Source organism: Crotalus tigris, unplaced genomic scaffold (genome assembly GCF_016545835.1).
Source record: "Crotalus tigris isolate CLP2741 ecotype Arizona unplaced genomic scaffold, ASM1654583v1 scf7180000018825.4774228, whole genome shotgun sequence".
NCBI lineage: Eukaryota > Metazoa > Chordata > Lepidosauria > Squamata > Viperidae > Crotalus > Crotalus tigris.
The window spans coordinates 975,631-990,279 of NW_024097215.1; the positions used below are offsets into that span (position 1 = coordinate 975,631).

Below are 14,649 nucleotides of genomic sequence, written 5' to 3' on the forward strand. Positions count from 1 at the left end.
CTACTCCTATTCTATTCTATTCTATTCTATTCTATTCTATTCTATTCTATTCTATTCTATTCTATTCTATTCATTAAAGTGCAACTAATGAATCAAAGAAAGTGCCTCTCATGTATTAATATCTGAAACTGGCACTTCATTTTTTTATTTGGCTAGGCTCAAGGTTGATTCAGCCTACCATCCTTCCGAGGTTGATAAAATGAGGACCCAGATTGTTGGGAGCCACATGCTGACTCTGTAAACTGCTTAGAGAGGGCTGTAAAGCACTGTGAAGTGATATATAAGTCTAAATATTATTGCTATCTTTTTATAGAGCTTTATTCGCAAAGCAAATGTCTTTGTAAAGTCAGTTTTTCCCCCAATTTGGAAGTCATATGTAATAGTTATTTATTCATTTATTTATAAAACATCTCTCTTACTTTGTCCTTATTGAAAATAATCTCAGAGCAAGGAACATATTTTGCTTTTTTGCAGTGAGTTTGACTTTGATGCTGGGTTAACACACATGTTGTCTTTACACAGTACATTGTAAGGCAGTGTGGTGCAATAGTTATAATATTGATAGATAACGAATGCCAGGTTCACCCCAACCCTACTGAATGTTATCTATCTTTGTTTCAATACAACCTACCTCAAAGGGCTATTTTTATGAGAAAAAAAATAGGATGGTCTATGATGATTGCTAGCGTGAGCTTTAAAATAAAAGGGGGATTATACATCTATTAATTTAATTAATGAAGACAACCCAATTCCTGAAATCAATTATTATCTCAGTTTGCACAATACATTAAATTAGCCAAGCAACAATGTTAGCACAAAAGCACCAACCACATCTAACAATAACAAAGCTTAACATGGTATTTAAGTGTTGGGCCCGGTTTTTCACATGAGTATATTATGTGAAAAAAACCACTCATTTGCAATAAATGCTTACATTAAGAAGTATAAAAATTCAAGGAGGATAACATAAAAATTACTTACTTTCTGCCTTTCACAGATATATAGGAACCCATGTAGACTCTTCTGCTTCCAACAATGTCTGCTATTTCAGGTACCAAATTTGCAAAGAGGATCTAGGCAATGGGAACCCAGTTTCAATAGTTTTCCAAGATTCATCTATCTATCTATCTATCTATCTATTTATCTATCTATCTATCTATCTATCTATCTATCTATCTATCTATCTATCTATCTATCTATCTATCTATCTATCTATCTATCTATCTATCTCCAGCAGGTTTTTTTTAACAGAGCACAATGTTTGTATGGTTTGCATCAGTATACATTTCCTGCAGTTTTCTTCTCATATTTACAGTGTAGTGTAAATTGCACTGCAACATTTGTAGAAATATTACCTTTGAAAGATTACTAGTTTCAGGATCTGCATATTGGTTTGAAAATGAAAAAAAAATAAATTTGTACTAAAAATGCCCACCAAAATTTCCCCAAAATCATAAAGTTGGCCTAATGAAATTGGCAGTGGGCACAATACATCCATTTGGTGACTTCTCAACAATATCCGGGATGAGCTGTGGCGGCACATTAATTAGAATACAGTATTGTAGGCTAACTCCGCCCACAGCCTGGAGTTCAATCCTGACCAGCTCAAGCTTGACTCAGCCTTCCATCCTTCCTAGGTTGGTAAAATGGGGACCCAGATTGTTGGGGGCAATATGCTGATATTGTAAACTGCTCAGAGAGGGCTGTAAGGTACTATGGAGTGGTATACAAGTCTAAATGCTATTGCTATCCCTAGAGAATATCTAGCATAACTCAAAACCTTTAAATATACTATATATTGATTTTGATTTATAGTTGCTCCATTTTTTATTCTTTTTTCAGCACCTTTTAAAAAGGGCAGAAAACGTATGTACTGTATTTACAAGCAACATAATTCTATTGATCATAGGAGAAAACTTCTAGAATTCTTGATCAACTCTATAGATCACAGAGCAAGACTCTGTTATTTCTGATTGTCCATAGTGGAATATTATATTATTACTGCTTAGGGTACATTTTTCTTTATAAGTGATACCCTTGATTTTCTTTAGATTCTCATAGTTTTATTGTTTTCACTCTCTGCTAGCAGGCTCCACTTCTCAGGCACCTTACATGGCAACAAAATATATGAAGTGGAGCTCTTAAATGTGTTCATCCAAATCCTAATACAGTTCCTTACCAGACCACCAACAATGAAGAAAAGTATGAACACACGTCCTATGGTGGTTTTGACCACAACATCTCCATATCCAACTGTAGACATAGTTACCATGATCAGATATAAGCATTCAAAGTAAGTCAAGGTTTGATGATTGCTGTGATATACCCAGGGATCTCCAGAATTCTCCATCTGTATAATAAATAGTACAACATAAGAACTGGGTATGGCTAGTCTAGAGAAAAGAAGGACTAGGGGAGACATGATAGCAGTGTTCCAATATCTGAGGTGCTGCCATAAAGTAGAAGGGGTCAATCTATTTTCCAAAGCACCAGATGGCAAAACAAGAAACAATGGATGGAAACTAATCAAAGAGAGAAGCAACCTGGAATTAAGGAGAAACTTCCTAACAGTGAGAACAATAAACCAGTGGAACAGATTTCCTTCAGAAGTTGTGGGTGTTTCATCATGGAAGTTCTTAAGAAGAGACTGGGCAGCCACTTGTCTCAAATGGTATAGGATCTCCTGCTTGAGCAGGCGGTTGGACTAGAAGACCTCCAAGGTCCCTTCCAGCTCTATTATGAATTGAGTTGAACCTCATTTTTGCCTAGTCTGCAGAAATGTACAAAAACCATTTATTACAACTAGGATTTACAGACAAGTTAAAAACAAAATAAATGGTATTGATATGCCAACTATATAATAATTACCAAAATAGATCCATATAAAGATATTAAACATGTGAACCCATGTCCAAATGTTTATACATATTAACTGCTGATATACAAACTTTTGCAATACTATATGTATTGTATGTATATGTATATGTTTTCTTGTCTAATGAAATAAAATTAACACAGACTTCATGAGAGTGATGTGAGATACGTAAGAAGTCCAAGAACCCATGTTTTTAGCATGTTGTTGAACTATACTATCTCCTTAAACTATGATATAGTTTATCAGCTTAAACGTAACATGATGTGTGAATAGAGTGACTGTGTTTTGCTAATCCAAGTTTAGAATGCAGCAACCTAGTCAGTGGATATAAAAGGGAAAGCTTTGAGGAGGAGAATCATGTTAATTCGGGAAAAGCCTTAACAGATGAATTTCAATAGAAGTTCAAAGTTGTTGAACATAAAAACATTTGGGATTTTGATAACATATTGCAAGCATCACCACAAATGGGTGTCAGGATAGATACAAAATGGCAAGAAGTCTGAAATAAGAGCCATGTAGTAAAAAAAAAAGATTCTCTTGAATATGCAAATGTTTGACATGCAATACTCACAAACATCAAATAAAAATTTATATCGATGTTTCCTATGTTACTGTTTAAAACGAGCCGTGGTGGCAAAGTGGTTAGAATGCAATATTGCAGGCTATCTCACTGCTCACTGCCAGGAGTTCGATCTTGACCGGCTCAAAGTTAACTCAGCCTGCCACCCTTCCAAAGTTGGTAAAATAAGGACCCAGATTAGAGAGGGCTGTAAAGCATGGTGTAGCAGTATACTGTGTAAGTCTAAGTGATATTGCTATTCACTGATCACTACTTCTGCCAGCATCTATAGAACAAAAAATCTTGAATCCAATGTAAGTTAATGTCAGCTTAAGTTAAAATATATTTTAGGGAGCATCACAAGTTAGAACTATAGAATGCAAACAGGTTCAAAGTTAAACCCTGCAGCTTAATTTGAAACAAGCTACATTCAGTCAGGACATTCAGTATGAAATCTACCTTCACTGTTCAATAACCAAGACATATGTTCTTGCTGGCATTTTCATCAGGCATTTGATACATACCCAGTGAAGAAATCCTGCGGCCGTGAGCCAGGTACTGACAAATACAGCTAGCAGTTTGGACAGCTTGATGGCAGTACTGAACATGCAAGGAGAGGGTTGATAGGAATGAGTTTCAAAGGAACAGGTGCAACATTCACCTCCATTTAATCCTTTGAGGGTCTTCCATGTGAGGCACTATTAATTAATGTTCTTAACTCAAGTGGACATTGATTGATTCATTAATTAATTTCTCGTCCTGTTTCTGGCCCTGTAGATCCCACAGTGGCCCATGGAGGGAGACAACTAATAATCATATCATAAATAAAAGGTTTTCACTCCCCTTTCTGCTACCAAAAGGAATCAAAGCATTAGACGTTGTTTATCAGCCCATAATGGTAGGGTTTGAATTGCTACAGTTCAAATAGAGTAGACCGTTTGTCCTAGGGTTCTTTGTAGCACAATTCATTCAGCTTTGATTACCCCAGTTGTTTTTTTTTTTTTTAATAAAACACTACTACAAAGCAATCTCAGTAGTAGTTGTATATACCATACAGAATTGTTGGAGTGTTGGAGCACCTGCAACTTCTGAAGGCGAGTTGTTCCAATTTTTCTAACTGTCGGGAAATTTCTCCTTAGTTCTAGGTTAATTCTGTCTTTGATGGTAACTGATCAAGGAGAGAACCAAGCTAGAACTAAGGTGAGATTTTTTGACAGTTAGAATAATTAATTAGTGAAACAACCTGCCTCCAGCAGTTGTGGGTGCTCCAACACTGGAGGTTTTTAAGAAGAGAGTTCGACAACCATTTATCTGATAAAGTATAAGCAAGGGTTTGGTCCCTTCCAACATTGTTATTCTGTTTGTGCTTTCCTCATAGAGTTGCTGAGGGCATCAAGAGAAAATTCCAAAAGAGGAATTCCTGAAATCGAATTGAAATCACCAGAGACCCAAGGCTGAAGTATCTTATATTGCACAACTTTTACAGAGTTCCATATGTTACAACTTCCATATCTAAACCCAGGGGAAGAAAATCCATGCAAAAAAGGAAAATGTTGGATCTATTTTTTGGTAATGCAAAGACAAATAACATTGCATTAGTACAGCACACTGCGGATGAAGTTACGAGACATATAAGCCTGTTTTGCCTGACAAGTAGTAGTAGTTTGTTTTGACCAACAAGTATTGGAGAGCAACAAAGTCACAATCAAGGCCTAACCATCATCTAGTACAATGGAGAGCCATGAGAAAGCAGTAAAAACTGACTTGCAAGGTGGACAGTTGGGCAAACAAGAAAACAGTTAGGAGATGTTAATTGGAGGTAAATTATGAGAAGATTTGATATGAATTCTGGATAAGGCATTTTCGGGGATGTTGGAAGTGAACCAATAGGAGTGGTCTAATGGGAATTACATGCAGGAGAGTGCAGAATATGGTTCAGAAGATTGAAGAAGTGGGCAACCCATGAATAAAAAAGTTTTTTTTAGAGGAAAGTGCAAATGTGAATCCATATATAGTCACAAAGTCCAACCCTGCTTCAGCGCCATTAACGCTTATCTAACTCTAATCAGGTACTGTTACAAGAAGATTCTTGTGCATAGGCTATAGCAATAAATTGATTTAATTGAACCTTCACTGTGAGGACCTGGTCTTTTGTACCCGACTGCGAGAGGGATTATTAACCTTCAGGAGACACCTGCATAGGAAGACCTAAAGTTAATTTTACTTAGATGTTTAGGGTCACACAGTTCAGCTGACCTGAGCAGGATTAGCAGCCTTCTCTTCAAATTGGGACAAAGGACATCAACCTATTTTGAGCTGGAGACAACTTTGATTTTGCTCTAGCTGACCAATGCAAAAAAGCCAGTTGGAAGCACAAAACAGACAGATGGGTTACTAATGACACAAAGAAAAAATTGTCTTACCCACTTGTGGTGATTTGGAGAAACTGCAAAATTTTGGGAAGTTCCATTAATCTCAATGCTTTTAAGAAGCGTAAACCTATAAAGAGGAGGAAATGAGGAAATAGCTGAAACTATCTTTTCCTTTTCTGGTGATTGAAGCATGGTGGCAACATTTAGACTGAAATAATGCATACCTATTTAACTAATTTCTAGGCAGTAGGTGGTATTATTACCATTTTGCAGAGAATTAAAAGCCAAATACATTTGATATGGGATGTTGCCATAAATATATATTTGGTCCCATTGAATGCCACATTAAATATGGCACATTACAGAAAATCTGAAGTTACTGAATTCCATAAATACTTCCTAAGGAGAATCAAAATGGTCTCAGCCATTTTTGACAGTTTATAAGAAGGACTCCTTCATTGATTTTATTCTCTTGCCTTTGACAGGCATCTAATTTCTCAGAGGTTTTCTCAGGAGAGAACTGAAGAAGCTTCTTGGATGAGAAGCAAAATGTTTTCAAGGAAAAACAAAGACGCTCTAGTTGCCTCTTGAAAAAGCACCTTTGGGACAACCATGACCTGGATGATTGAGAATCTCCATAGACACATACAACTGAGGTGAGTACTTACCAAGCCAATTTCTTCCAAGGTAGAAGGCTATACAGACTGGAGTTATGGTAAAGAAATCCACAATGGAATTAAGTTCCAACCAGAATGCTAGTTTGTCACTGGCTGCTAAAAACTAAAAAAATAAACACAAAAACAAACAAAACCACAACACTGCACAATGTCAGAGATAATGAAACTCTTCTCTCCCTATCAGGTCTTTTTGCTTCATGATATGATCAGACTTCAAAAAAGGGGGGGTAGTATCAAATGAGAACTCACAGCCTGAGTGATATCGTTATGTTCCCTCAGGCCTACCTAAAATTTAAAGTAGGAAATTAATAGTTCTATCAGTGAAATAATTTGGCAAGTCTTATATTGTACATATTCCTATTTTTACAACATTCTACTCCATATTTTCACCAGCTTCTAAAGCATTTTTTTTTTGGCATATTTCAGTATTCATTATAAGTCTCCTCATGGTGAGATGGATAGCAAATAAATTTAATAAAAAAGTAAAACAACTTATGGGATACCTTTTTGTCAAAACGTGTGCCCATTTTCACAGGCAGATATATTATGGCATGCACCTTTCTACAAATTGTTTAAAAAGTTACTCAAAACTAGCAAAATTTGGAAGAATATGAAAATTACAGAATAATTGCACTGCTCTTCAGTTGATTTAGGGAAATGAGAAGTAGGCATGTTTGTATTACAGTCCACATTACAATGCAAATTTAAACAAATTTCTGAACCATTCCTGGATCTTATTCTCTTGTTCTAATTCACCCAAGACTTTTAAAATATTTTTAATTACAAATATTTCTTACCCTTAATCCAAAGTACAGAAGAAAAAATAAATTAAAGAATAGATCAATTGCAATTGTCTGGTCTTGAAAGGTGAGACAAAACTCTTTAACACTGTAGAAAGGGAAAAAAAAGAAATTGTTGTTTATAGTAAGACAGGACATTCATGATTTTTTTGGAAAATCAATTGAAAAAAATTGAAATCAATTTTTTAATAATCATTAAAAAAAATAAGAGCAAGGAGGGAATTGGAAATTAGAATTCGGGGTCATGTGTCTGAGTTCATTCGCAAGAAATCTACATGTTTTCATGAAATTCATTTCTGGGAGATGGATGTGTGTGTGATTGACTCTAAATCTAGATGTGTGGTTTCTATCAACAAACTCAACCCCCCCTTCTATGGTGCCTGGCCAGTACTCAGATCATTGCCAGGACTCAGATCATTGCTGAGGCTTATTCTTAATCTGGAAAGGCTTTGTCATAGCAAAGGAAGAAGCCAAAGACTACACAAAAAGGGAGAAACATTATATGCCCACGGCTAAGGCTGGAAAGCCAAAAAAAAAAAAGTGAAGAATAGCAATAAGAATGATTAGAGGGTTAGAAGCTAAACATAGGATGAAAACTGCAGGAACTGGGCATGTCTAATCTAGAAAAGAGAAGAACTAAGGATAACATGATAACGGTCTTCCAATTTGAGGGTGTGACTCAAAGAAGAGAGGGACAATCTATTCTCCAAAGCACCTGAAGGCAGGACAAGAAGTAATGGATAATACCTGAGGGAAATTCATGAAGGCATTATTTGTACAATAGTGTCACAAAATGCATGTCATCATTTGCCCCTCTTTGCCTCCGTATGGATTCCATAGGAAATGCAGATTATGATTCATATGCAGGCACAGACCTATGCATATAGAGACACGCACACACACTCTACAAATATGTTGGCTCCTATACAGAAGATGCTTGATTCCTTCTCCAGTGTAAAGCATTTCATATTACCACAAGGGGGAGATTTAATTGGATGATTCAAAAGCTGGCAGCGTTTGAGCCAAGCCGTATTCACACTGTACACTGCAGAATATCAACAAGCAGAATTTCAAATTTCATTTGACATTTTTGACAGTTTCCACATTTTGTGTTGTTGACAAGTGAGGAATGACAGAATGAAATTGCCAAAGCTGGTTTGATTTGCATTTTGCAAAAAATATATATAAAAATGATGGTGCCGTTTTTCCCAACCAAGTGTGTGTTTTGGGGGGGGGAATATCTTTTTTGAAAAATGTGGCTTATATCTTTCCAAAGTGGAAGATGTTCCCTCTGTGAGTATCGAAAAGATATAGTAGTTGTTTTCACAGCATGGGGTACTCCGGAAGTTCCTGTGTATGCACCGCCTGAATACATTCCTATTTCGATAGCGATAACAGAGCTGAATTCATTAGAGACAGAGAGACCTAGAACCTATCACAGAACTGTCCTTAGGGATACAAAAGAATCTTTTCACAGATGCTTCGGGGGATGACCCCTGAGTTCTTTCTTCCCAACTGAACCACAATGGAATAAACCCAAACAGGAATAAAATCGACCTAACCTCTCTCATCTTTAAAATTTTGGAAGGTGACTGAACTTTTCCTTTGATTTAGAACAAAATATTCCAGATGTTTGCAACAGCGTGGGGTTCTCCTTGGATGCTGTGTTCCTTTTGCAGTGCTTTCTGGAATGACTGCATGACTACACAGCACTGTGTCGAGCAATCATAGTAGGAAGTGCTGCAAAGCAGCTGCATAGCCTCTGCAGAGACCGTTGCATGCTTTGAGTGTGCAGGCGTTTCTGCAATGACAGGAAAGAAATGAGCCTCTGATCCTCCATTGTCCCTAAATAGACAACAGCTTTTAGGTCCGGATATCCAGGTATATCAGTCTGGCATAGTGGTTAAGGCATCAGGGTAGAAACCAGGAGACTCTGAGTTCGAGTCCCACCTTAGGCACAAAGCCAGCTGGGTGGTCTTGAGCCAGTCCTTCTCTCTCAGCCCTAGGAAGGAGGCCAGGGCAAACCACTTCTGAAAAATCTTGCCAAGAAAACTGCAGAATACGTATGGTTGTCTACAGCAGATGGCAGTATCTGGCTAAAGTAAGCAGGATAAGATCTGGTTCATACTTTTATGGGAAACCACCATAAACATATTCACAGCTGAGGGCTAGATTGGAAATTAGCCACACACAAAAAGCCAGCACACAATACCCTAGGAGGAGGCAAACAGCAAATCAATTTTGTATTCTTACAAGAAAATATGCACACGGAATAGCTAGGGGTTGAACTCAATTAAATTTAGTCTGTGGTAGGTTTGATGTATTTCTTTCCATTAGTTAAATGGCTTTTTTTTAACCAAAGGAAGGAAAGAGGGAGGGAGGGAGGGAGGGAGGGAGGGAGAGAGAGAGAGAGAGAGAGAGAGAGAGAGAGAGAGAGAGAGAGAGAGAGAGAGAGAGAGAGAGAAGCAACTATATTTTGATAAAAATTAACACAGACATGTGAAATACATTTTTTTTTAAAGAAAGACATATACCTAGAATAAATTGCCAGGTCCTAATTACCTGTAACAGTTGATGAAGTAAATGATGAGTGATCCAATACTAAATAGGAACACCAGTATTACCTAAAACAGAAACCTATAATTAGTTCACTGTTTATTTTCCAGGCTAAATTAAAACAGAGGTTTCTAAGGTTTCTAGTTTTTCTAAGCTTAGTGCCATATTTGGCATTTGCCTGTCATACTGGATCTCACACTCAAGAACTATTGGGAGGTGTAAGAATCGAAATTCTATTAGATATCCTCCATTACCACTTCAATGTACCATACATAAAACATAAACCAGTGATAATTTCCAGTTGTTTAAAACAATTTCCCTTTTTGGCCACCCTTAAACTTTTCAATTAAATAATGCGAGCTTTAGGCTCTCTTTCAAACCCTAAGAAGGACGCCATGGGAATTCACCTCAAAACTTTGCCAATATAGGTTCACACTACCATATGTGGTAGGAATGCCCAAAGACTCGTGAGTATTGGAACAGGACACGAAACCGGTTGAGGGATATATTAACACTGGACTTAGAGTTAAAACCTGAACTCTTCTTGTTGGGAATAACGACAGAAAAATATGACAAGGGAACAATCTACCTGCTGCTACACATCCTGACTGCAGCTAGGCTTGCTTTTGCGCAAAAACGGAAGAGCAAGGAAATTCCCACAGAGGAAGAGTTAATACATAAAATATTAGTATGTGCGGAAATGGACAGGCTCACAATGATATTAAAAGACAAATGTGGATCAGTTTATTATGAAACCTGGGATAAATTCTACTGCTGGAGGAATTTGAAGAGGATGGTCAGGATTAAAGACAAATGTTAAGATAGAAATATATGTTATTTTAGAACAAGTATTGTATATAAAACTTAGAGATGAAGAATTGATTGTAAAAAGTGGAATAATCTGAGAAGAATGTATATACTGGAATGTCACGTTAAATCCAATGTTTGTTTGTTTTTAACTGTATTATAAATAACATTTGTATTGAAAAAAAAACCTTTGCCAATGAAGAATCCTTGGTGCTCTCTGAGCTTGTTTTCTTGCAGATGTTTCATTACCCAATGATGAAACCTAGTTTGGGCAATAAGAGGTCAGCAAGAAAACAACCAAGCTCAGAGAGCACCAAGGATCTTTCATTTCAACCCCAAGTTACAAATATTCTTCTCTATGGAGATCTTGCCACAAAAACTGCAGACTTAGTCCAACCAGCTGTCCAGGAATCAAAACACTGATCTGAAGGAAGGAAAACTACATTTAGAATGGCCAGAGAAAAACATACAGGAACTGAGATAGAAGTGTCTAAAGGTGCTTATATAAATAATGTTCTTCAATATTAATTGCAGTGAATCAATCGTCTACATTGGTTGTCTTTAAGAGTTAGTCTTTCAAGTATATCATGTGATATTTTTTTTCAGAAGGTGGCATCAACCAAATTCCTGAACTGATGGTACTGACAAAATCTTTTTTATTATCACTACCAATAGTATCGCCATTCACCTGCTTAATCAATATTTAAATCTTTCCTCAAAAATTAACTGTTCCATGAAAGGTTTATCCTAGCCCTTTATTTTACACAGCCTTACTGTTAAGCTGATTTAAGAGCAAAGCAAAGTCTAATATGGTTGAAATTTGGATGGAAACTAAGCCTATTGCTAAACTAGGAAACTGGAACATCTTGGATGAAGGCAAAGGCAGATTTTTGTCCTATTTTTGCAAAAAAAAGAAAAAAAAGGCAACAACCCCATATTGTCCATACCCATGAATTCATCCAGAGTTGAATTCAGTTTAAACGAGTTTTGACATATTTCTCATGTAATTGCAGTAAAGACATAGTCATCCTCCCTGTCATTATGTATGCGTTCATCATTTCATCTGGATACCATTTTATGATACAAATATTCATGATGAAATCCACAACAGATAATGATTTAAAATTAATGTAGACTTCCCCATTCCCTTTAGCTTTTTTTGCATTTATTTTTAGCGTGTAAGGTAGACCTATTAAGCTGTTTTAATAACACCAAAGCGGTAATCTTATCAGTCATTTTTTTTCCATGACACTATTTCATTTTAAGATTTCATGAAATCTTGTCTAGCAGGGTTTGGTATCACTTTTCTTCCTGCATTTTTATAAATCTTGGGACACCTTTAGACTTACTGATGCCTGTCTCCTGTGCATGGAAAATTCTATTTTAGTAGCCGAAGCATTGACTCTTGTGCCTAATCATCAAATGCTGAAATAATCATTAAATCATTCTGCAGTATAATATTTTGGCCACCTTTAAAACAACTCACCAGAATACGGCCTATAGACGTCTGGGCTGAGATCATCATAACCACCCTGTCTTGGAACTTTCCTTTCCAGAAACTTATCCGGAGCATCTTATCGGTAAACAGCTATCAAGATAAAAATAAATGTTAAGACTTTATGCTGCTTGTCTACATTAAGGAATAGTTGCTGGAATTGGGTATGTCTACTTTAACGAAGTGAAGGATGAGGGGGGACATGATAGCAGTGTTCCAATATCTCAGGGGCTGCCACAAAGAAGAAGGAGTCAAGCTATTTTCCAAGGCGCCTGAAGGCAGGACAAGAAGCAACAGGTGGAAACTAATCAAGGAGAGAAGCAACCTAGAACTAAGGAGAAACTTTCTGACAGTGAGAACAATTAATCAGTGGAACAACCTGCTTCCAGAAGTGGTAAATGCTCCAACACTGTAAGTTTTTAAGAAGAGACTGGACAGCCATTTGCCCAAAATGGTATAGGGTTTCCTGCCTGAGCAGGAGGGTTGGACTAGATGACCTCCAAGGTCCCTTCCAACTTTACTACTACTACTACTACTACTACTACTACTACTACTACTACTATTATTATTATTATTATTATTATTATTATTATTATTATTATTATTATTATTATTATTAAGGGCCTTATTTAATTGCCTTCTGTGTGCCTCTTATATGATGCAGGGCCAAAAGTTTATTCTGGAATTGCTCTCAGACAGAAGTATTTAGTTATTTGGCTATTGCACAACCACAATTCAATCTCAATAATATTCCTTTCCACTGGTTATTTTAGGATTATAACACAATAACAGAATTGGAAGGGACTTAGTCCAACATGCTGCTCAGGCAGGAAACCCTATACCATTTCAGACAAATGATTATCCAATCTCTTCTTAAAAACTTACAGTGAATTATGAACCATAAAGTATGACATCTGGAAAGGAAAGGACAGAAAAGCCCTTAAAAAAGCACTCTCAACTGAAATGCCAGTTTCTCATCAGGATGTTATAATAGAAAGTTATCCGGAAATATAAAGGTACACTGATACATTATTTTATATTTAATATCCTTCTTCTCTTCCCAAGTGTGGTGAAATTCAAATGGTGATAAAGTAGGGTTTGTTTTCTTCAGGGAATGGAGAGTGGGCATCCATAGGTCACTAGGGAATATTGTAAATAAGCAACGAATATCAAACGGATACATCGATAATATGCAATCAAAGCACCGATTCTCCATCCGAATTCTCAGAAGAGCCCAAGATATCCCACTTCCGTTACATGTAACTTTCTATCTGATTTTAACTTCATATGTAAGATACAATACTCAAATATATAATCCTAACAAGAGTTTTGCCCCATTCTCTTTCTATTGGCTTACCTGAAATTGAATGGGATATCTAAAGAAACACCTACGTAATACGTATCGGATTATTCTGATCATCAAGATGATAATGATACCTCCCACAAAAATAAAGAGACAAGAAGTGATAAAGGCCAGCTGGAGATAATCGCTACAGTGGCCTCCAAATTCTTCAGACCAGTTGTTGATGGTACGTAGGACTCCTGGCTTGTGGGCCATTTTTTTCCACTTCCTTTTTGTTCCCTTGGAGAATTCTAAGAAATTCTATTCCTTTGCAGAATCTTTATGATGTCACTTCCACTATACAGACAATGTCAGCATGTGTATGTGTGTGTATGAGAGAGAGAGAGAGAGAGAGAGAGAGAGAGAGAGAGAGAGAGAGAGAGAGAGAGAGAGAGAGAGAGAGAGAGAGAGAGAGAAGGGGTATCAATCGTGCAACGTCACGTGACGTGTCACAATGTATTGCAACTTTTTTTTCCATTGCTGGCAATGGGGTGGGCGCAGTTTTGCTATGATGCATCCAGCCTGCAGGCTGGCAGTTTGACACCCCTGCTATAGACCACAAATGACGGGTCCTTGTTGCTCTCTGAGCTTGACTGTTTTCTTGCAGATGGTTCATTACCCAAAAGAGGTAACATCAGTGCTAGTTTGATGGTGTTACCTAATTGGCTAATGAAACATCTGCAAGAAAATAACCAAACTCAGAGAGCAACAAGGGCTCCCCATACCAACCCTGTGATAAAAAAGAAAAAATTCTTCTTTATTAGACCCACAAATATCATACAGACCTGAACAGAAAATTACTTTCCCTTCAGATGTTTTGTAAAATATGTTACTATTCTTATCCCACTGACAAACAGACCAAGGCTTATTCTCTTTATATTCATTCACATAATTTATATCCAGGGATTGTACACAGGGATCACTTCGTGAAAATTCATGGCTAATAAAATAACCTGGGGGAAAAAAATTATCACAACTTTCATAACTGAAATGACTCTGCCAATATTGTTGCTGACTAGTCAAGATATAAAAGAGGTTTGCAGACCTTTATCTAGAAATAGTCAAAAGCCTTGCCCATAGTGTATGTTGGAGGATTTATGGATTTTGTTATTACAGAATAAACAATAACTGCAAGTGAAAACATTCAATGTTCAAAAGAGGGAATT

General features: G+C 36.8%; 1 protein-coding gene across 1 annotated transcript in view; it reads right to left on the reverse strand.

The window, feature by feature from the left end:
- The window catches only part of KCNU1 (potassium calcium-activated channel subfamily U member 1), a 69,043-nt gene extending 55,360 nt beyond the window's left edge, over positions 1 to 13,683 (reverse strand). Inside the window, exons 1-9 of the mRNA XM_039356630.1 lie at positions 13,499 to 13,683; positions 12,133 to 12,234; positions 9,846 to 9,907; positions 7,281 to 7,371; positions 6,475 to 6,586; positions 5,858 to 5,933; positions 3,959 to 4,034; positions 2,180 to 2,350; positions 982 to 1,073 (exon numbers count right to left, since the gene is read on the reverse strand). Of these exons, the coding sequence (XP_039212564.1) occupies positions 982 to 1,073; positions 2,180 to 2,350; positions 3,959 to 4,034; positions 5,858 to 5,933; positions 6,475 to 6,586; positions 7,281 to 7,371; positions 9,846 to 9,907; positions 12,133 to 12,234; positions 13,499 to 13,561 (845 nt within the window). The 5' untranslated portion in view covers positions 13,562 to 13,683. The remainder of the gene's footprint in view (positions 1 to 981; positions 1,074 to 2,179; positions 2,351 to 3,958; positions 4,035 to 5,857; positions 5,934 to 6,474; positions 6,587 to 7,280; positions 7,372 to 9,845; positions 9,908 to 12,132; positions 12,235 to 13,498) is intronic.
- Positions 13,684 to 14,649: the final 966 nt, after the last annotated feature.